The sequence below is a fragment of the Pocillopora damicornis genome, chromosome 1 (assembly GCF_964200805.1).
Source record: "Pocillopora damicornis chromosome 1, jaPocDami1.2, whole genome shotgun sequence".
Classification (NCBI taxonomy): domain Eukaryota; kingdom Metazoa; phylum Cnidaria; class Anthozoa; order Scleractinia; family Pocilloporidae; genus Pocillopora; species Pocillopora damicornis.
Genome location: NC_142670.1, coordinates 702,317 through 726,304, shown reverse-complemented (window position 1 = coordinate 726,304; position 23,988 = coordinate 702,317). Strand labels below are relative to the sequence as shown.

At 39.8% G+C, this 23,988-nt stretch overlaps 2 protein-coding genes across 3 annotated transcripts in view; one reads left to right on the top strand and one right to left on the bottom strand.

Annotated features, from left to right (window-relative positions):
• LOC149051207 (uncharacterized) overlaps window positions 1–23,988 on the top strand; it is a 57,754-nt gene that overhangs the window by 11,708 nt on the left and 22,058 nt on the right. The gene's annotated exons all lie outside the window — the stretch shown is intronic.
• LOC113669388 (polycystin-1-like protein 2) lies at window positions 378–23,893 on the bottom strand. The gene is given in 16 exon segments (XM_089206340.1): window positions 378–595; window positions 597–2,106; window positions 2,906–3,074; window positions 3,475–4,731; window positions 7,027–7,260; window positions 7,550–8,176; window positions 8,456–8,704; window positions 9,456–9,641; window positions 10,218–10,343; window positions 10,581–10,757; window positions 11,636–12,236; window positions 12,529–12,937; window positions 15,494–15,865; window positions 16,412–16,786; window positions 17,196–17,579; window positions 23,603–23,893. Coding segments are annotated over 16 exon segments (6,849 nt in total). The 5' UTR covers window positions 23,637–23,893; the 3' UTR covers window positions 378–456.

The following is a 23,988-nucleotide window of genomic DNA, read 5'->3' as shown; positions in this document are numbered from 1 at the left end:
AAAAACGGCATCATTTTAAGAGGAAATCCTACATTGAAAAGGTTATAAAACAATTTCTCTATACATTTGTTTAGCATTCATCGAGACATGAAGCAGTAGGAAGTTTAGCTGTGGCTCCACGAACTGTCAAGCATCTATCTTGCCCTCCACACTTCCCGCGTGGCTCATATCTCGATGAGTACACGGTTGATTTGTGGACCAATAAACCTATTTAGCTTCGGTTTGTATGTTATGTTTATCCTGGTCAGATCTCTACGTAGTTCCCGGGTTTTTGTAAATTACGCGTACGTGTGCAAATGAACAAGACGAAACTTGAAATAAACAGTTCCTTAGAGTATTACCTGAATGAAACTCCATCTATTTGCTCATGGTCGCCAACAGCTACATTTTTTTTATTTTATGTCTCTGCCTGGCAAAACATTTGTTCATTTTATCTTAATTATCTTTTTTTCTTTTTCATCGTGGTCCGAGTGAGCCTTCAACGTAGCTCAGCAAATGATAAATGTCCTCTTCCTCCTCTGAAAACCCTGTAATAACTCTATCTAGATGTTGAAACAAGTCGTTCTTCTTTTTATCCAATTTCCGAAGAAGAGTCAACGACATCCCCCTGAAATCTTAAGTTCTTTCTACCTTTGCCCTTGCTTTGTTCGTTATAGTTGATACTTCTTATCGCTTTTAACATTCTGCTTGTCTTATCAAAGAATGATTTTCTCTCCACGTTGCTTGGTGTTTTCTCTGCTTTTATTTCCCTTAAAACCCACATCTCGCTAACCTTGATATCAAAGTTCATTTTTGAACTTTTCTCGAAATCAAGGCTAACATTTGAAGTGCTTTTTTTCTCCATCTCGTCTAGCGTTCGTGAGGCCTTCGACTGTCGCAGCTTGTGACTGATCACGTCGAAAAATGCTTTTCTGTCCTTTGAGCTTATGCAAGGATCTTTATTGACAAGTTCGTGCAGTAAACTTTGGCCAGCGGTGTTCTTTGCTTCCAGAAGTGCATCGTTTATCATACCGATGAAAAAATTCATGCAGACAATAGTAAGGGTTGAAAGAATTAAGAAGGAGAAGATTTTGGCGTATATGTTGTGAGTCTCGGACAGTTCATTGATTGGTCTAGCTTTCACTCGCCCTAGAGTTAGCTCGAGTTGGAAATAAGTTGCTTTAAGCACAGAAGAATAGCGCTCAAATCCAGTGCCAAACATCAAAACACCGAAGTGCAGAAATGCAATAAAGAAAGTCAATAAAACAATGCTAAACGATGACAAGGATCGCGCTGATATCTTCATTGCTTTGGAGAATACAACAACTTGACTATTCAACCGAATGATTCTCAAGAGCTTTACAGTGACGATAAAAATTAGGACTCCAAGTGCAGCATTGTCTGCTTCCTGCCAAATTATAGCTTCTTGAAAACTGATGTTTGCGTCAATGTTTTCTTGCAACTTTCCCGTCGCTGTATTTACTCTACGTTGTCGTATAAGGTAAATTACAACGGCTAACACAGAAAAAACAACTTGGAGCATCTCCACCCAATGCCACACGGACTGGAAATAACGAGAGCGATGACTATAAATTCTGAAGATCTCTCTTCCAAAATGCAGAATAACGAGTAAAATAAATAGAAAAAGGCAGATCGAGTAAAACTGAAGTGAAGCTGTATCCGAAGAATCACGAGAAATGACATCAATTTGTGTCGAGGCGACTTTGAATCCCGACGCCTCAACTTCGTAGAAGTATGTGACAACACCTAAAATATTCACTGAGGGATTAAACGAGGAAAACTCTGCGACGACAACTCTCGTTTGCTTGTCTAGCCAACAACTTTTTTTTAAATTTGTTATTATGCGATGTCCTGTTTGGTTGTTGTTCCCAAGATCTGCTATAAATCCTTCTCCATGATAAAATGACAACTGTCCCCACTTTGCTACGGTGTCGGTTTCCTTCGCACTTTGATATCGCCATGGCTTCGGGCAAAGTCGTGGCAATTCGTCGTTACTCGTGGAGTTATCAACAGGCTTCCATCCCGGCTTAAAGCAGGCGGTCTTGTCTTCGTCTGTGTTAGAATACCCTTTGTAGCATTCTTTAAACATTGCAATGGTACACGAAGCTGCAATTTTGACAAAAATGGATAGTACCAGAAGGTTATTTTGAGATTCATTGTATGTGCTGGTACGCCGCAATTCGTTATCAAAAACGGAGACATGCCCACTTCTGTTGTGCGCAACAAAACGTTTGAAAAGCGCAAAGGAGAAAATTTCATACTAACGTTTGCCTTAACGTACCATCTTTTTTTAAGTATGGTCGCCTCTTTGGGCCGTTCCCATGACTTTCGCCGGCGTGGGATTTCACTCCCGATTTTGATTAAGGTCAAGTATTTCCTTCCTGACATAGGAATCCAGGACAATCAACAACGAAACCATTTAAACAACAATTATTTAAGTGGTCTGGTTCCGAGATATTTTTTTCACTTGTGCTCTGCCTTTTCTCCATACAAAGTTGACGAGACTGAAAAACTTAACTTTAAAGTTTGGATACAGGTAGCTCTCTGTTGAGATAAGTCTTCGTGTTTGCCGAAGCATCTCTAATAGTAAATAGTTTCAAAGCTGACATTTCGAGCGTTAGCCCCTCGCTAAAAAATTTCACTAACGAAAGGCTAACATTCGAAACGTCAGCTTTCAAACTCTCTACGGTGGCCAATTAACGTTAACAACTCACTTGATAATACTAAATTACCCTGTTATACTCTCCCACCGACGCAGCACCACAGTTACCATATAAACTTATCCCATTTATTCATTCACCTTACACAGTGTTAGCAATACATGTATCGGGTAAGATGGTGTGTAACCCTTGATAGATATTTAATTTGCCTTGTTATTAAAAGTACAGAATAGGAAAAGACTTACTCGATTTCACTCTGAGTTGCCTAATTCGAGGCATTCCAACAAGAAGAGAATGTTTATTTCCAATGTACGTTGTTTGTTTCTCTTCTTGACCGTTGTACCATCTGCCAGAAAACACTCCAGGAATAAAATTATCTTGCAACCAGCTCCAGTACATCTTGTTGTCTGCCACCTAAATTGATTCAAAATCAAAAAGTCAATTGAACTTTGTGACTGTATCAGTATGGATAGACAATCGAAAGAAAAAGGTACTCGTGCGAATTGAGATTAATCAGCACGTGGTAAACGAATGTTTATACACGTGCGCCCTACATCGTTTTCTTGAATTGGTCGCCTTTTGGCACGTATGCGCAGACAATATTTTGTTAAGAATGCAAAATATAGTTTTGCCCGTTCGTGAAAAACGATACGCAACATACTTCCCTTCTTGAGCCAGAAAAGTTTAATCTTCTACCATTTTTTTAGTCTTAAGAATCCAATTCAGAGAATGCTGCAAGAGAGGTTAATCCTGAGCACAACTTTAGAGTAAATTCCTTTTTAAATAAGTTCATAGCCAAGCAAACTTTACTCACATTACTAAAGTTTGGCAAGCCATCTCGGATTGATTTTGTCATCAGGTACCGATGGTCATTTTTGTTTCCATAGCACACTACCATCAGCAAGAAAACGAAGACCAAGTAGATACCCAACTCTGCGAAATAACGTGACAGGTTCTCTTTCTTGGCTTGGCTTCTTCTCATCTTTTCTACATCTGACAATTTCAGCTTCCAAAATCTTTCTTTCGAGCTGCCACTTTTACCTTGATTAGAATTTTCGCATTCTAGTACCTCTGATCTTTTAGCCTTTATTTTGAAAATGGCTGCGAGGATCAAAGCTGTAAAGAACAATTTTACTGGTTCCGTTAAGGTCACATCCTGCGCAAGTGAGACGAACACTGAGAAAAGCCACTGCTCGCTAACAGTCTTTTCCCAAATCAAGCTGTAGAAGACTGTAAATGTGGCAGAAACACAACAAGAAAAAAATAACCCAAACCAGGCGATACAATGGATTACAGCAGCTTTAAAACAATGGTTATCGTTACTTCTGGACCTTTCGGCTCCTTTTTGAAACAAGAACACTAAGAGTATGTTTATGGGTGCCACAATAAGCGCACTTTTAATACCAGTAACAACTTGTCTCCACGAGAATTTCAACGGTCCAACTTGGATCGGCTGTTCATATTTGCCATCTAGCTTATAGAACATCGCGTTAGCTAACATAGATGCCAGTAGCAATGAAAAGCAGCAAGAAACCCGCTGTACTCTTGTAAAGCGGCTTCTTATTGGCTTGGCTGCAACTGAAATCCAAAGATGCGACTGTGCGAGTCCTCTCCGCCATAGTCTTGCAACCTCGCTGCTGAAATCTAGTTGAGTTGCAGTTGAGTCAAATATTCGCTCAATACGCCCATCTCTGCGCTCAAGAGCGAACCACTGACCGACTATGAATTTCCACGACTGATCAGATTGTACGTCACGGATAAAAATTTCCTCTAAAAACCAGGAGGGACTGTCACCAGAGTTATCATGACCAATCCGCACTTCTTGTATTGCACCAAGTGAGTTGTTAACATTAAGTACAAAGAGGTCTGAATTACCTCGAGAGAATAACATATCATCTGCACCAAGCTCTCCCTGGCAAAGCCGAAGAATGCCACTATTTTCATCAGAACCGTAAATCTCCATGGAAACTTGAGCAGTTGTGCCAGAGTTCTTCCAGACCCCTGTAGTGATCACTATTTCGTACTCGTATGTACAGTTTGGTGGGGCTGGAAGTTGTGTTGGAAGACCAAGCTTAATAAAAAGGAAAAAGGCCTGTTAGAGATATCTTTCACGTTATTAATCACTAGCTGATCCGCTTTTTTTTTCCTTTTTTGTGGAGGGGGGGGGGTGGGGGACGATAAGATACAAATAAGATTAGGAGATGTAGTAGTGTAGTTTGATCGTCCGGGTGAGTGTAGTCCTGAGAAGGACTGTTTTCGGTAATGGTGACTGACGTCTCGACAACCTGAGCGGAAGTCATCATCAGAGCAAAGTGAAGGGTTGTTGTCAGTCGAATGTACTTAGTCCGGTTTTTATAAACTTATTGGTCAGTTTGGCGTGATATTATTGGCGGTAAGGCTCAAGTGGCGTAGGTCAGTCGTGATTGGTCGGTTTCGATCCATTAGTGAAGTTAGGTCGTTCTGTTCGGTTCGTTTGTAATGTTAATGTCGTGAATGAGTCGTTTGTATGGTGCCGGTAATGGTTGACACCTGTTGAGGGGAGTCTGTTCCAAGTTGGTAAACCAACTTTCCAGGGTCAGTCGTTGAACGTAGTTGGTGCTGTGGGTTAGGCATTGCGCAGAGTCCCAGTAAATGGTGTGGTTCGTAAGTCGGTGATGTTCAGCAATGTAATTGTTGACATCGCCTTTCCTCGTCGCTCGTTTGTGTTCAGTCAGTCTAGTTGTCAGGCTTCTGCCGGTCTCACCGATGTAGGAGGCGTGTCAGCCAATAACATCACGGCAAAACTGACCAATCAGTTTATACAAACCGGACTAAGTACATTCGACTGACAACAACCTTTCACTTTACTCTGATGATGACTTCCGCTCAGGGTTGTCGAAACGTCAGTCACCATTACCGACAACAGTCCTTGTCAGGGCTACACTCACCCAGACGATCAAACTACGCTATTACATGTTACCCTCGGGTTAAAACCATTTACTATAAGATAAGGAGAGCCTCAGAATGCTGGGAAACTCCAAGATTGTAAAGTGAATAATATATTTGTGCTGCAACTGAAGAACAGCAATCCTTTGAATTTCAAGTTTTCATAAATGAGCAGCCTATTCTTCGTGTTTCTGAGACCATGTTTTTGGGTGTTTTATTAGATGACTATTTGACCTGGAAATCGCATATATCCTTAACAGCAAATAAATTATCCAAATCTATAGGTATAATTCATAAATCTAGGTTTTTTCTCTCTACTCACTCCCTTCGTACTTTATACAAGTCTATGATCCTTCCATATTTGTATTATTGCAATTTAGCTTGGGCTGGTACCTATAAGTCAAACCTTCAAAGAATTGTAACCTTACAGAAACGTGCGTTAAGAATTGTAAGCAATTCTACATACATTGTCCATACTGGCACTATTTTTAAGGAACTTAAACTCTTAAAATTTCATGATATCCATTCGTTTCAATTAGGTACTTTTATGTTTTCATTCGAGAACTCTACACTCCCTTCCAAATTCAATAACTTTTTTTTTACTGAATAGTCAAATCCACAATTATAATACTAGGAATGCTCAGTCCTTCCGTTTGCCACTGTGCAGAACGAACACCAGGAAGTTTTCAATTTACTTTCAAGGTCCAAACTTTTATAATTCGCTAAATTCTGACTTAACTAGTTCTCCCTCCTCCGCTTCTTTTAAAAGAAAGCTTAAGGAATTCTTCTCTCTAGGTATTAACTTCTGTAAGGCAGTAATTCTTAACTAACTTACTTAATATGTGTGTGCGTGTGCGTGTGTGTACGTGTGCGCGGTCAAAGTTAATTACCATAAGTCCATATTGTAATTCTAATATAAGATTAGTTATTGTAAGTGAGAAAGCCTGACTTGTTATAAGCCTCGTGGTTTCTTTCAGGTTTTCTCGCCATTTATTTTCTGTCATCAATTTTCTTCATTTTTTTTTTCCATCTGTAAATGTCGTATACGGCAAATAAATATTGTATTGTATTGTATAACAGGTTTCAGGCCTTGGCGGGCATGGAGGATCTCATGCAGTCTAAAACACACGACGCCTTATGGTGCAAAAGAGCTGAAAGCCTGAAACCGCATGTGAGGCACCATTATCAAGCTGACCCGGAGGAGACGGGAATGTAGGACCTTCGTTGCTTCCCTATGTTACAGCCAGTATAATGGGCAGGAACTACAAGCCACTACTCGCCAAATGCTCTTTTCTCACTCGTAAGCTACTTCCCAAATGTACGATAGTTTTTGGAGAATATTTTAAAATGTATGTGACCTCAAACAAATCTATATGTATTTTTCTAAATGGAGAACTCACTCAATGAACCGATGCAAAAAAAACCTTGTTTTCATACTCACATCTCTTCCGTCACGTTTGTCAGTTTTCCTGACAATAATGAGTGCGATCGTATAACAGAGGACGATCGTAGCTAACGTCACAATAACTGCAATATTTCCAGTCTCTGGTAATCTATTAAACTCCACTTGAACCTTGTCAAAGTCGATAGGATTCGGTTTAATTAAGAGACTTCCTCCAAATGCTGTCAGATGGTTACAACTGCAGTTTATAAAACCATCTGTTGCAGCTAAAACCTGCAAATATTCACAAAAACAGAATGCTTTGGTTCTCATATCTTTCAGATCATACTGTTGGCACCAGAAATGGTAATCAAGTTTACTGCATTTTACTATAAAGAATAACTATTTGAGTTAAAAGTAGTTGTCATCGCCATTTTTCCAATGAAACGAACATCATCATATTATCATCAACACATATATTTGTCCAAGATTACACACCGATCCATGAAGTCTCTGAATTGTGTAGATATTATTGTAAACTTTCAAACTGATTAACCAATGATTCAAATAACTAAACACCCACCCGACAGCCAGTTGTTATCCACATCTCATGCTTATCCGACCAGAACACACAGCTTCCTAAAGCCACCTTAAGAGTATAGTTCTGATATGTTTTGGAGTCATAAACTGCGCTACTGACTGGGGTGTCTTTGACTACGACGCTAAGGAAACCAAGATAGTACTTTCCCGGACGTTTAGCTAAAGCTTCTATCGGTGTAAGTGGATTCAAAGAGCACTCCGTTCCCCCTTCTTTTTTGCCTTGCGCAGTTGGCTTCCACACGCAATTACCGCTATGGGAGATAGTAGCATTGAGGTCATATTCTTGGGTCGTTGGCCGCTGACCAAAGCGCATGTAAACAAGGAGATGTACAGTTGGATCTTGCGGTAAAATTTCCAGTATCAGTAGGGTATTTTTGTGCGTGACATTTATCTCGTGGAAACGTAGCTCATCTTTCTTTATAAAATACCATGACTTCTCCTTGGAAGGTGTTTGTGGTTTTAACGGCACAACAATGACAATTTCTTGGTCTAGACTTGATACTTCCAACATTTCGCTGTTGTCGTTTTTCAAGTTCAGGACTAGAACATCAGAACTGACTCGCTCTTTTGTACTGTGCCAAGAGTATGGGTTGAACGAATTAGACACCATCTACAATCGGTTGGAATACATCAAGTCATTCTTGTTGACAGAATAGTGTTGAATTATCAAGTACAGCGGTTGTTTAATTCATGTGATGATAGTCACCAAAGTCCTCAAATCAGTTGTAAAAAAAATCGTGTATGACTTAGAAAAGGGAAGCTCTCTGCGAATCCTAGTGAAAATTTAAACGAGTTCATACTCATTCCTGTATGATCAACTTGGTGTTAACAAGATTGGTAAAAGGCTTCTTGCGAGCGAGATCCAGAATATTGCACAATGTGCTCTTACCTGAATATCAACGAAACGTGTTCCGTTATTTTTGGGAACTAGTGCTGTTCTGTTCGGCGGGAAAATGAACCGACCATTTCCTCCTTTAATCTCCAACCCTGCAAGTCTCTCAGGGGTGTGTCGCCTTAATGTCATGGACAGTTCTCTCGTTGTGATCGATGTCATACTTTCATCCGGCACCTTTAGAGCCAGCACTGCGGCCGAAACTTCACCAAGGACCTTCATAGAAGTATTTACCAATGATTTACCCTGTACGAAATATCAAAGAACAAAAGCAACTTAATCAAATCTAAAACAAATATACTATAGGTAATGAAATGCTTCCAGTAAAGACGTCCATGCTTTAGAGCGAACGCTAAGTCATCACTGCATTAGACCTTACGTCTTTGATTGCTAGATCTAAAGGACGATAAGTCCTCTTATGCCATCGGCATTGCTGAAAAAGACATTTATACCGTTGTTAAGAAGAAAGTACCGGACTGGCGTGTCGTGCAAATAGCGCGTGCTCGCTGAGACATTTAACGTTAATCAGTCGTAAGCAAGTTACGCTTACGATTTCTCGCGTGTGTGTTGTCGTAGTTTTAGTCGCAATTTTAGCCGCATTTAGTCGCAATTAGTTGCAGTTTTAGCGGCATTTTTAGTCGCATTTGGGAGATTTTCGTTATCGCTCCCAAACAACCGTGTATAGTATCATTTAAGAACAATTATAAGAATTCTTTCTGGTAGCAAATTCTCCTGATTACAATCATTGTGGTCGACCAACACTGATTACAACTTTGTTGTACAATTTCAAAATAATCCTTTCACAAGCCAAACTTTTTATTGTGTTAACCGATGATCGATACACGACAGGAAGGCATGGCCAGATGTACAATGAGTTCATCTCTCAATGAAAACCTTTTGAAAAGTGTTTTCACTCGCTTACATAGCTAACGTAGACTAAACGTCATAAGCTGACATAAATACGTCTTATAGTTTTGAAAACCTATCTGATTGATACCTGTTCCTGGATATTTAAACTTTCATGACTTGACGCACTCACTGCTCCTGCTTTTACCACGTTTTCAAGACACAAAGCTAAGTTGTGTGCAGATTGAGGTACCAGAGGAATTTCAGCTACGTTTTTAGAATAGGAAGTCCTCCAGAGAAGTGAGGTCATCGAGCGAATAGCAGTCAGGGATGATTCCTGTTAAGTGTTCATTATAAGTGCGACAAAACGTTTATATTCGATTATTTTTTTACCACTACAGGATGTGCCGATTGTTCAGTTGGTTTTGCACCCTTACACTACACATATGAATTCAACAAATAAACAGCGTTTTTTTCTTAAAGAAACACTAAAACAACAATCAATTGCATAAATGGCCATTTTATCCTTTTTTCCACGATGAAGAGGGACTTTCGATTGGTTATCGCCTCTTTTCGACAGTTATAATGCAAGTCCCCGTAAGGCTTTGAGGTCGAATGAGGAATTACGCCTCGCCATAATTGGGGATGTAATGCACTGTCACCTTTGCGTTTTGGTTGTATGCTATCGAGGTAAAAGTTACCCTAACACCAAATTGATTCTATTCAATCAGACCAGAGTTGAACTGACTATACAGAGTTAAAACCAGCACCAGAATTCGAAAGTGTCATTTAGACGCTATTATTTTTACGAACGAAACCTTGAATATATCCTTCAGGGAATTGAACATGAAACTACTGAAGACAGCCCACTGCTTCCAAATGCATTATGAGCTGCTCATAACAATTAACTCACCAGTGACTTGTGAGACACTTTCTCCGCCACCAGTAGAGCAGAAAAAATCACAGAGGAGCTTTGGATTAGCGCTGAGATGCTTTTCACTTTCAGCGAGACAATCCTCTTGATGACTAAATCTTGAATCTGCAAGCACAAGAAGATTTGTACGTTTCAGTGTCTTGAGTTATAAACTGAATCTACAATGTGTGACAGATGTGTTGATATATTTAAATCACACATGGGGAATCATCACTGGGATGGCCCGGAACAAACAGGAGTGGAGGAGCTTTACTGTTGTCATATTTGCTAGCCAGTGTAATGAGCAGTAGTAACTAACTACAACTTATATGTAAATTGTGTACTATTGTAAGCTTTGCTTACCCTAGCTTTATCTTGTGAATCCATTTTAGTATCAGATGAAATAATTTGGAGAGCAGAGTTTGCTATTTGTGCAGCTTTATCCAAGTCTCGATTGTTAATGGCTTCATTAAATGAGCTGTCATTTGCTGTGAGAATGCCAGAGACGTTTTTTATTCCCAAAGACTGTGGAGGCTTAACCTAAGGAAATCAAAGACCAACTTCAGTCCTCTTATATGGTTATTATTTGATGATTTGAGTCAAATTAAACGGGTTTTGGAAGGAAGATTGATAAAATGCCCTGATGCTAGTATGCCTAATTTGACCAAGAACAACTTGGCTCTAAACCGATCAGATGCCAAACGAAAAACTTGGTCTTTAATCACAGTTCGTAACCATACATCGAACAAAAGTACAAAAATGGTTGACAGGACAGTAGTAGGGGGAAACTAAATTCCCATGCTAAGACATACCCTCCAAAAATAAAAATTAAAAAAAAATTAAAAAAATTTAAAAAAAAACTGGTATTTGGGGTAATTATGAGCGGAGGTACTTAATTAGTGAAGCTTTAAAAGACTGAAGGCTAGGGGATGACATTACTTCAGAAGGCAAACAGTTCCAATCGTTAATATATCTATTAAAAAAAGAATATTTAACATAATTTGTACGAGCAACTTTAGGCCTTATTTTATACTCATGCTTACTTCTAGTTCGAGTTATTCCAATAATATCAAAGTAATGATGGCAATTGATATCACAGTAACCAAATATAATCTTATACATTTGAACTATGCTAAGGTATTGCCTTCTCAGTTCTAAAGAGTCCCATTTTAACTCTAGAAGTCTTTCAGGATATTCTTTGTCTGGGCCACATATTAGTCGCGACGCTCTTCTCTGGTCGCCCGTGTTTTCCTGCGCCACATATTAGTCGGGACTCTCTTCTCTGGTCGCCCGTGTTTTCCTGCGCTACTGGTAGTTTGCCTGTTTTTACTTTAGGTCTTCACTGGTAATAATCACGCAGACCTTTGCTATGATTGGCTGTCAATTGAAAACTACGCTATCAGAAATTAACAGCCTACCTTGACCAATAGGTAAACGGCAGGGGCAGACGCACCGACTTTATCAGTCACTGTAAGGATGAGCTTTATAGAATAGTCAGTTAAAATGTCGCCGGACGGTAGCCAAGAGATAACACTGTTGTTCAAGCCATGATATAGAATGCTGCGCGCACCATTCTCTAGTTGATAATGAAATTTGTAGGACAGAGGATTCTGATCACTTTTCCAGTCAATACAAGTCAGGTTGAAATCGGTTTTTAGTGAGATGCCGCTTGACGGATTTATCCCACATATCCCCCCTGTAGGGGGTAACGCGGTGGTGAAGTAGTAAGCACTCATCCCTTGTAAACCGTCTCTAGTTGTCGCGAATAGTTTCAAGCGGTAGTTCTCTCCACCAGTAAGGGATCCTTCCTTGATTACTATGTAGCTTGAACCGAGCGGCGTATCAGTGATAGGCTGTAAATCTTGCTTCCTCCATACAACTGACGAATTGCACCTGTAGGGCTCGTAGAGAATCCATTCATAGGAAGATATTTCAGAGCATAGTGATCCCTGGCATTCTGCCTGGACACTGAGCTTAACTGACGGACTGACGACCTTGAGTTCGTGGTTTATAAGGAAACTGAAAATATAAGAACATTGAAAAACAAAGATCATAAATGATTGTTACTTTGTAATTTTTGAGACAGGCATGTTCCCTGCTGAGTAGCTGAGCGTGGAAGTGAACCATAAACGACTTCGGACGTATCTTTTGACAGAGACAGAGAGGCTGAAATTACGCAAATTTTCCTTCAGTGATCCGATGAGAACTTAAGGTCTTGCAGAGACAATTAAGGTTCAATTTCCACCTTTAATCTGAAAAAAGGGCAATAAAAAAGGAAAAATTAAAACAACCAAAGAGAAAAAACTCGTACCTTTGGGATATTTGAAAGGGGTTAAAATTCTTCATATGGATGATTTGATAAGCGCTTGCGTTGCGACAGTCCTTGGTCACGACCAGTTTCACTATGTACGTCTTGTTTGGAGACATGGCTGAAGTATTTAAGATCATTTGTACACCAAAGGCGTTCCTAGAATAGTGGATCGTTGACTCGTATACTCCTGTGAAGACATCTTTTGTTTTACAACCCCGTCCGGAGAGGTTACAATTGATCTCACCATAATACCAGGTAAAGCTCATTCCTGAGTGGTTGCCTTGTCCGACATCAGGGTCGTATGATAATGATGCGTTCATCATGATGGTTTCGTTGACTCCGCGGATTACTTCGTCGCCTCCGTAAATGGCCGCGACAAGATCCGGTTTCCTTTGGCAATACTTCTTACCTTAAACAGTAAAATTAAAGGCATTTACTATAAATAGCAGAATTGATTTTCTTTACGTTGTTATCTTTTCAGGGATGATTTCTTAAAATGAAGCATCATTTATCGCCATTTCGGGTAAAACTTGTTGTCTTCAGTTAGGAAAGAAGGACATGCACACTTGCAGCTTTATCCATGGAAGACGCAAGGTCAAAACTGACAGATTGTGGGATCCAGAAAAAATAAATGTCGATCAAGAGGAGATTAAAACGATAAGAACAGGATTCCACCCTGCCCTTTCTCAACTAAACTTCCTATTCGAGTTTGCAACCCTTCTTCTTTCGTTTCTTTCGTAAGACCGTAACAGTAAGAATTTTAAAAAAACCATACAATTGGGTAGTTCGGGCTGCTTATCTTTCCGTTACCAGAGAGAGGAATTACTTCCTTTGGACAAACTGGAATAAAAATATTTCCGTTGAAATATCTGAGAGGAGAAAAAACCATTGCTATCATTCCTTCCTCTTTTGTTCCGGTCGAATGTCACTTGAAAGGGAAGGCACCTTAACGGATATTCTTAATGAGAGAGGCATTGAGGCCTTTTAGAAACCGCAAAACCGTAGAGAAAATCATCCAACACCAAAAAACCGGAAAAAAATTCGATCAAAACCGAAAACCGCATGCAAAACTGTCAAAACCGATACATTTTCACATCGCAGTTATTAAAACCGTGATCGATCCGAAACAGTGGTGACAGGTGGAGCATACAGAGTAAGCTACACTTATTTCATTACAGGATTTAAGAATGCCATGGACTTGGCATTCGTATCTTCTAGTATCTGCTTAAATTAACAGATGCTCTCTCGAGGGCCTCGAGCGTGGTCTCTGCGGACACAGCAGGTGGTAATGGACCCCAGTTAAATTAAGGAAATCCGCACAAAAGTCCTCAATAGGATTGCAATTTTGCAGTCGCAAATACTGATAGCTCTGGAAAGTTTCATCGAAAATCCCTCATCTAATATTTCTATTTTCGAACTAAGACCTGAAAGTTTGGAGATTCCATTGAAATGTTAAATCAATCAGTCACATGTGGCCTGCAACTTAGTCACCAACTTCGAGGTGGCGTAGATAAAGAAACTCTGGCAATGTTCTGTGCCTAACGGTACCCTACGTGTAGGCTTACCCTCCCCTCCCCAGCTCACCTTGGGGGAGGGGGAGGGGAAGGGTACGGCTACACGCAGGCTACCTAGGGATCCCTGCGATATTTCAATTGGTTTGTCAAGCATTCCACTCGATAACATTTGCGTTTAGCAGCTATTCGAGATCAGCAGTGGAGGCGCGTAATTGCCAAATAGGTCAAATAGGAAAAATCAAAACCGCATCACATAGCAAATCCGAAAACCCATTAGTATTTCTCGCGAAAACCGAAAGTAAAATGCTAAAAAACGGAAAATCTGCAAATCGCGATGAACACCAAAACCAGAAAAGCGAAGTTTTTGGCGTAGAAACCGAAAAAACTGAAAAACCGATCTAAAAAATAGTCAAACTGTAGAACCGAAATTCCCAATGCCCCCGTCCTTAATGGGATTAGCTAGCAAGGTAACCATCGGAAAAGCGACCCGTATATTTAAAATTTTTGCTTCATACTAACAATATAAAACAGCTCTTCTTTTATGGAGGTAGCCTTAGTCATCAGGCATATGATTTCTTGATAACATGTTCTTTTAACCACTTTCTTGAAAAATGGCTTTCACTATTCTATCTTAGTTAAATCTTTTTTTTTTTGCTCCTTTTGCAGTTATTCTCTTATTTTGATGCTGCATACGCATGTTTCATGGAAAAGACGGACTGACGATCATATATATATGCTACTTACTCGGAGGACTGTGGTTCAACAGCTTGTAAGTTGCCCCAAATCCGTCAAAATCCATGATTGTATCGTCGGACACAAACAGCACCCTCAAGCTTTCGTTGAGTGAATAACATTTTACAGGAATAAACCTTGGTGTGCCCAAAATCCCAATGCCCCCCTCCTTAATGGGATTAGCTAGCAAGGCAACCATCGGAAAAGCGACCCGTATGTCTCAAATTTTTGCTTCATACTAACGATATAAAACAGCTCTTCTTTCATGGAGGCAGCCTTAATAATCAGGCATATGATTTCTTAAAAACATGTTCCCCTAACCCCAAATCACTTTCTTGAAAAATGGCGTTCTCTATTCTTAGTTGAATCTTTTTTTTTTGCTGTTTTTGCTGGTATTCTTTTATTTTGATGCTGCATAAGCATGTTTCATGGAAAAGACGGACTGACGATCATATATATATATGCTACTTACTCCAAGGACAGTGGTTCAACAGCTTGTAAGTTGCCCCAAATCCGTCATAATCCATGTTTGCATCATCGGACACAAACAGTACCCTCAAGCTTTCATGTAGTGAATAAAATTTTACAGGAATAAACCTTGGTGTGCCACATAGTTTTCCAGGCAGCGCTTCACCACTGATCAAGACCAAACTCGCGTAAGAGGAAAATTTGAAGATTATAAAAGACGATATTCAGAATAAACTTGAGAGGGTACTCACCACCGGTCGTTGGGGATTCATATTTCGCTTCAAATCCACGAGCAACTGCTTTTCCAGGATGGAACATCACAAACATTTGGTTTCCACTCGACAACTGAGTCTCATTCCAAGACGACCCCTGGCAAAATCGCCCCAGCAAAGGCGAACTTGTTGACCCACCATCATAAAGCTCCACATTAGAACAAGAATCCGAACAATTATTGGCTGAACACTCACTTAAGACAAAGTCAGTAAACGTAAACTTGACAATTTTGTCAGCTGGCGCGGTAATGTTCCAGGTACAACTTCTAAACGCAGTGTAGTTATTCTTTGGGTAGTTTGTACTTCTTATTTTCCCGCTGCCTGAGAGAGGGATTGCCTCCATGGGACAAACTGTAAACAATAAAAAAAGGAGCAAGTGAGTGTGAGACAATAAGTAATTAGTAACAACCAATTAAAATGCTTATCTTTTAATTGTTGATTCGACCAATGGCCAAAATCTATACAAACCAAAACGGCTCAAAACTATACTCTTCAGTCTGATACATTCCAATATGGTGTTTATAAGGAAGTAGCCCCAAGGCAAGAATATGAATATTTGAAACTCGTTACGGTGACCAATTTACATTATAAACTCAGTTGATGAAACCAAATTATCTTGTTATACTCCCCCACCGACGCAGCACCACATTTTCTTACCCCCTAATTCAAGAATATGAAGATTGTTAAGAGATAAATTAAAGTTGGCATAGCTTCCCAATACATCACCGCTTACACAATATATCAGAGATGTTCGCATTCACCCTGAGTTGATAACAGAGGAAACCTCCAATTTTATTAAGTAAGCTCTATATCATTACTTGTATGGGTGAATTTATTTCATGAAACATCTTCTCTCAGCGAACTCTTAGATCTCATGACGTTGTTTTCTCTACTTACTTGGAGGACTGTAGTTCAACAGCTTGTAAGTTGCCTCAAATCCGTAATAATCCATGTTTGTATCATCGGACACAAACACCACCCTCAGGCTTTCGTGCAGTGAATAAAATCTTACAGGAACAGTCCTTGGTGTACCACATAGTTTTCCAGGCGGCGCTGTATCACTGAAGCTATTCTGAACTTCCATATAATCACACAAGCACGCGGCGCCATCACAACGTTGAAGATGATAGTCTCCTGTTGTGAGCTCAACACGGTATCCTTGTTTCCCTATAATCTTCCAGCTACATGTCTGGTTGAATGGATAGTTTCTTGGATTGAACGGAGAGGAGAAAGATCCTGACATTTCATCAAGGATCATATCTGTAGGACACACTGAAAAAATTAAAAAAGTCTACGTGAGGTTGAGGACAATGTCTCTTATCTACTGTAATTACTGAGTTCACGTAATACAAGCTTTCGTTTATTTGCGATAATATAATGTGCGCTTAAAGCTTCTCTCTCTTTCGCTGTCTCTGTCTGTCTGTCTGTCTCCCCGTCTGTCTCCCTGTCTCTCTTTCTCTGTCTGTCTGTCTGTCTCCCCCTATGTCTGTCTCTCTGTCTCTCTTACTCACTGGTCATGAGGCTCCTTATGAACTAAATATCGGAGCTGTCAGATTGACAGCATCACACTGGATGCCTTTTTAGATAGAACATCACTAAACCAGCTTCGAGAGAGAGACAGAGAGAATACCTTTAATTTTTTTTATAAAATATCACAATATACACGATCAAAAACACTTACGTGGGTCTCTATCAATCGCCTCAAAAGAGGCATTGAATCCTTTGTTTACGGTGGCGCGGGATTCAAATGTCACTTGAAGGAAATTTCCATCTGAGTAAACAGGAGGAGGAAGCTTTTGACCACAAATCTCAAAGTCACCAGGATTTCCACCATGTGAAGCAACGTTTGATATAAAAACACGAGCACTATCTGCTGCTGCTCCAGCGCAGTCATCGTTTTCACCTGTTGCCAGGGTGAACTTCAAAAAGATCAGTTTGATAATTTTCTCACTGGGTACCGTGATATTCCATGTGGATTTTCTGTATGTTGGGAAGTTGTTGGGAAAATTAGGGCTCCAAAAATATCCACTCCAACCATTTAGGTTGACTTCAGATGAGTTGCCGGCTGTAAAGGAAAGATCAGTTATTGGATCGTTGAGAAAAAATAGGTTCATTTACTAAATACTTTCCATGAAGCAAAGGCGCTCAAGCAGAAATTATAGCCACGATTTATACCATATAAGTTATTCTATTAGTTGTAGTTATTTCGGTTAAAACGAACTGATTTACGCGCTTCCCACTTAATCAAAGTTACACTTACCATCTAGTCATCTCAGCTCAAATTTTACATGCATAGGAAATTATTTAAAAACTAGAGTATCTGCATTTAACCACAGCTTTGGGCACGCTGACATTTTCAGTGGGCACGACAAAATGTCAGGAAACCCAGGATGAATGTAGGGGTGTAAATAGCTCGATCAACATTTTCATTTCTGCCGCTTCTTATACTAATTTGTTCAGATAACATTCACGGTAGCTTCGTCAAACTGTGAGCTGTCGCGTGCTTTGAGGTGTGGTTTTAGAAGCACTCCCCGAAATTCTCCGTGACAAGTCAGTGCGTTAAATAAGTTTTTCGGATATTTCATTTGCAACTTATTACTTCCTCGTCGTACTACTACTCAGTTCTGATTGGTTAAGATGAATGCAGTTTTAAGGTAATTCAATGCGGAAGAGGGTTACTTCAGTGCAAAGAAGTAACAAGCCAGACATTCTGATTGGTCAAAGAAACTCACAGATAGCCTATCAAATGCGAGTCTTGGATGTCGAAACAGTTGGATACGCCAAAAATTTGCCACAGAACCAGTGGCCGGCGTTCTCAGTAGGGTTTCTTCCACCGCAGCAGCTGAAAACAGCAGCTGAAAACAGCTCTAACAACGAAAACACTGTAAAAAGCACTGCTTTTTGGTTGTCGGTTTGGAAAAAGTTGTTTAGAGAAGGGAATTGCCAAGGAAATCGAAAATTACTAGCCGACCCAGCTTAACACTTTGCTCGTGCTACTATACGCCGAAATTAAAAACAAGCATGGTTAAACCTGACAAACGACGATTCCATTTCATCGAAAGTGATTGAGACACAGACTGAACAATTCCTTGAACTGTATATCCGGACTTTGAACTTTTTTGCGCCTTAAAGATGTGAAAATATCATTGTATATTATTGTTTTCATCGTTCGCGGTTGTTTGACCGAACGCATGGTTTGAATAAATGATTTTTGCTCTTGATGCGCGCGCTTTGCTTCTGAGAAGCTATCTCTTTTTTTTTTAAATATATTATACATGATTTTCTCGTACGATTTGTAAAGGTAATCACATGATTTCGAGTGCAATTTGGAATAAATAAGCACAAGTAAATTTTTTCAAAGACTAACAAAATTGCACAAGCCCGTAGGTTGAGTGAAATTCGTGCAAATTTTCAGCGTAGCCAAATGTTGCAACATCCAAGGCTCGCATTTGATTGGCTATCTGTGAGTTTCTTTGATTATTGACCAATCGGAATGTCTGGTTTGTTACTTAATATAATAATAATAATAATAATAATAATAATAATGGTTTATTTGTACTCCACATGGTGGCTCTTCTGTACTAATTCACTATAATAAAATAATATAATGGTTGAAATAAATATATGGATAAATAAATAACGTGCAGCAAGATGTATAATTACATAAATAATATATAAATAATATACATAAGTTATGGATAGTATATGTAAAATTGTATAATATTGATGATGTAAAATTTATGGATGATATGGATACGCGTGTATGAAAGTAATACTGGCATGAGACATAAAGTATGTACAGGATATATACGTAGGACTAGGAACTGCTTGTTGCCAATGTCCTAAAATGATTTCTGCATTTACTGTCGAATAATTTGAGTTCTGTACAATTTTTAATGTCTTGAGGTAGACTGTTAAATAGCATCACAGCAGAATCTTGTAGTGTTCAAGGAACAGTCGATGGTTCAAGGCAACGCTCACGAGAGGATCTTAGATCCCTTGCCGGTCTATGTTCGACCAGTTTAAGGCAGGTTGGCCGGCAGTTTTGGTATAAAGCCTTGCATATCGTCCTAGTTATGCGATAGTCTCGACGATAACTAATGGGGAGCCATCCGAGTTTCAAAACATCAGACATATCCGCATAGTGATTGTAAACAAAACTTGCCGTAGCAAGTTGGGCACGTTGGAGTCACTGCGTCAGGTACCTAGGAATGGGATGACATACTATATCGTTGAAATCGATTAACGACAACACAAGGCTCTCTGCCAGACGTTTCCTGGCATGGAAAGGGGTAAGATTCTTGAGTTTCTTGATAACAGCAAGAGTATTGTAGCACTTTGATATTTTGGAAAGAATGTCATCGTTCCATTTCAGGTTTTCATCGATTTCTGTGCCAAGTAATCGAGTGGTTTTGATTCGTTCTAATTTAGCACTATTTGTATGCAGATTGATCGGGTATTCATCAAGCTTATGCACACGAGCCAGTTGTTGAGTCGAGAACAGCATCACCTTTGTCTTATCAGGATTCAAACGAAGATTGATCTTAATATTTGCAGGTTTGCTGTGCGCGTAGATGGTTTTGTCGTCAGTGTACTGGTGTGATGTTACAGACGCCTCCAGACTATCTGACAAGTCATTGACATAAAGATTGAAGATGACGGGCCCCAATATGGAACCCTGGGGGACACTGAAGGCCACCTCAATGGTACTTGAAAGTTTGTCATCTATCTGAACAAACTGCTTTCTCTCGGTAAGATAGCTAGTGACCCATCTGAGGTACGATTTGGCGCAACCAACCTTGTGCATCTTTTTTAACACAGTTTCATAGGCAACTGTGTCAAATGCCTTCCAGAAATCAGCCAAAATAGACTGGTTACCTCGCAACGTTTCATTGAGTGTAAAATATTGTCCCTCGTAACAAGAAGAAAGGTGGTGGTACTGTGTCCTTTTCTATACGCTCCAAGTGATCCTTTAAGAATACCATCAGGGCCGAAGGATAGAAAATTAACCATCTGACGTAACACAAGACGATCATATACTTTGGACAGAACAGAAAGGATCGAAATAGGGCGGAGGTCGCTGTCGGACTTGATCTCTTTAACTTTTGGAATTGCGCTAATTCTGGCTGTTTTCTAGGCGGATGGAAATGTTAGATTGTCAATGCAGTTGTTCAGTATGTGAGTTAACGACGGAGTAAGTTTTTCAGCAGCCATCTTGAGGAACTTGACTGGAATGCTATCTGGACCACATGAACAGTCATTTCTTAGTTTCTTTAACTCCGAGAGAACTTCTTTGCAAGTGACTTTACGAAGGTGAAATGAATTGCCTTCATCTTTAGGAAGAGAGTCTATTAGCTTCCATAGTTCGTCGGTTGGAATGGCAGATGCGCCGGTGACTCTTTCAGCAGTAGAGGCAAAGAAAGAGTTAAGCTCTTCGGGTTCTACTCTAAGTGGTTGTGGGCTTGGGTGAAGAATTCTGTGTATAACTTGCCATATCTCTTTAGGTTTGGAAGAATACAGTGCCTTTTGATAGAATTCGCGCTTAGTTTTCTTGATCTTAGACTTTAGTTCATTTCTCATATCTCGATAACGGGTCCAAGTGACTTCATCTTTACTTACCCGGGCGGAAGTCTGAAGAGATAGACAGTCTTTTTGAAGTTGTTGTATATCCAAGTCCTGCATCCAAGGTGCAGGAGGACGTGTGACTTTAGTGCGTTTTAAGGGCGCATAGCGGTCGATGCATTCGCGGATAAGGGAGCTCAAAAGATCAACTTGCATGTCAGGATCGTCGGTTGAATACACGATACTTAGGGGCAGCTGTTCAAAGTCCTCAATAAAAGCATCAGCGTTAAAGTTCTTTTCGTTCCGGATAAATTTATACCTTGGGACAAATCTAGTGATGCGAACGTTGATACAAACGTAAGGTGCGTCATGATCACTTATCATAAGAGATGAAATGACATCAGTGTGAGTCACCTGGTTAGGTATGTTCGTGATGATATGGTCAATGAGGGTTGATGAATGTTGAGTACATGTAGTACGTGTTGGCTTCGATACAAACTTCTGCAGACTCATGGTTTTAAGAATATCACTATACTTCTTAGTTGCAGGGATATTAGGTCGCGGAAGGTCGACATTTCAATCGCCAGTCAGGAGCAGTGCGCCGTCCCAATGAATTGCTGAGTCACTCAGCAGGGATTCAAATGTTACTATCCAATCGCTATAAGGTACCATGGATTCTGATAGGTAGATGGTTCCCAGGAGGAGCCTACTATGCTTATTGCAACCTGGTATTTCCAGCCACAAATGTTCTAAGGTGGGATATCTCTTTTCAATGTCTGATCGTCTTTTAAACTTGGTGGAATCCTTAATATACACTCCTACACCGCCGCCCCTCTTTTTATCTCTGTTATTAAAAGCATGGGAGCAACCAGGAATTGTAGCGTATTAAAGTAAAAAGTGGTTCTCTTTCAACCAAGTTTCGCTCATAGTAATGAAATCAAACTTGTAACGATCGACGGCTAACAGAAAGTTATCAGAGGTGGAAATCATGCTTTGGGTGTTTATATGCATGACGGTTAGCTGTTTGCTATTTTGCTTCAAGGCTTCCAAATGCAGGTCTTCAGCAAGGGTTGTGTCAACTTCGTTGCGGGGTGATACAGAAGCGTGCAAGGTATTCTGGCCGTAGAAAGGCAGTACTGAAATGAGACATTTTGGACATGTCCACTCTTCAGCCCGTGTGGGTTTGATGTAATTAATATTAGTGATTCCAGTACACCGGGCGAGAGTTAGATATTTGCACAAAACACAAAAGAAGCGTTTCTCGTTACACCGGACACCTCTCAGACACTGCAGGCAGACTGGAGCTGGAGTTCTTGATGACTGTTTACTTGACTTTTTGCATGTTTCTTGAGCAGGATTCTCCACCGAAACAGGCCCAGGATTCAAGGCAATATCGCCAGCACGTAATAATAGTTGAAATGTAGTGGAACAATTTGGGTAGTTTAGGATACGAGAGATACCAAAGGCTTTCCAATCGACACAAACTAATCCTCCGGGACAAGCGAATGAATAGATCCAAGCAGGCGTGACAATGAAGCTCCTACTTTCTTTGCACTGAATTAACCCTCGTCTGCATTGAATTACCTGAAAACTCCATTTATCTTAACCACTAAGAACTGAGTAATCTTTTCATGTATATTATTAGGAATAAAAAAGCAGGTGGAATTTTTTTCAAAGACCACAAATTGCACTCACCCTACGGGCTCATGTAATTTTGTTTTCTATGAAAACATTCACTCGTGCTTTTTTATTCCAAATTGCAATCGAAATCATGTGATTACCTATACGAATAAAGATTGTCAGTTTTAACATGGAACTGAGCAAATAACGTTAAAAAGCAACGACGCTTCGACCCCTCAACGCTCATTGCCAAGTTACAGGATAAAATAATTATCATGCCCCTAGGTAATCAATTGTAAAACTGCTTTACTGACGTAAAACTCCAAAATATTTACATAGAAATAATGCGAGAAAATTCCGGCAATAATGATAAAAAGCGCTACAATATTAAAAGTAGTAGCTTCACCCAAAACAATGTGTATCCTTGGTTTTTTATGGAGCCAGAACGTGTCAGGATTTCCACAAAAAAACAATAAACTTTCACATAGCAGACGTGTGGTATTAACTCAGAGTAAAAATTGTGAAAAAGATTTGGAACACTTGTTAAAAAGATTTGGGATACTTTAGGATACCCACGCCGGATCCAATTTCGGCAAGCCTAATTTAAAATCCCTTTGATGCGCTTGTCGGAACAATTATCTTTCCTTTACCAACATCTCTTGGCTGCTTGACTTTACATGTAAGAAACAAAAAACAAAATCCTTTGTGCGCTGCCACATGGTATGGGACAACTAAACTACACAGCGAGTTAAGTTCACCACGTTTCAACAGTTTGATTCGTTTGAACATCACGTAGCAGATGAATGACAATCTAGATTCTCTTTCATTTGGATTCATTTGGTGACGGGCTACAGAATTTCCCCAAAAAAGTAATAAACTTTCACGAAGTAGACGAGTAGTACTTACCCAGAATAAGAATCATTGATAGGATTTTGAACATTTTTCCCTTGAGGATACCCACGCCAGATCCAATTTCGACAAGCCTTCGTTAAAAACCCGTTGACGCGCTTGCGGAACAATTTTCTTCACTTTACCAATGTCTCTTCGCCGATTAACTTTACATGAGAAAGTAATCTTAGAATCAAACAATTTTTAGAAACAGATTTTACTATAAAAATTGTTGCACTATGTTGCAATACATTGTCACCTTCGCACTCGCACAACACGTACAACTATGCAATTATCATAAGCACGAACACCGCACTTTGTTTGATTTCGTAATAATATACATGAAAAAACTACTCAGTTCTGATTGGTTAAGATGAATGCAGTTTTAAGGTAATTCAAAGCGG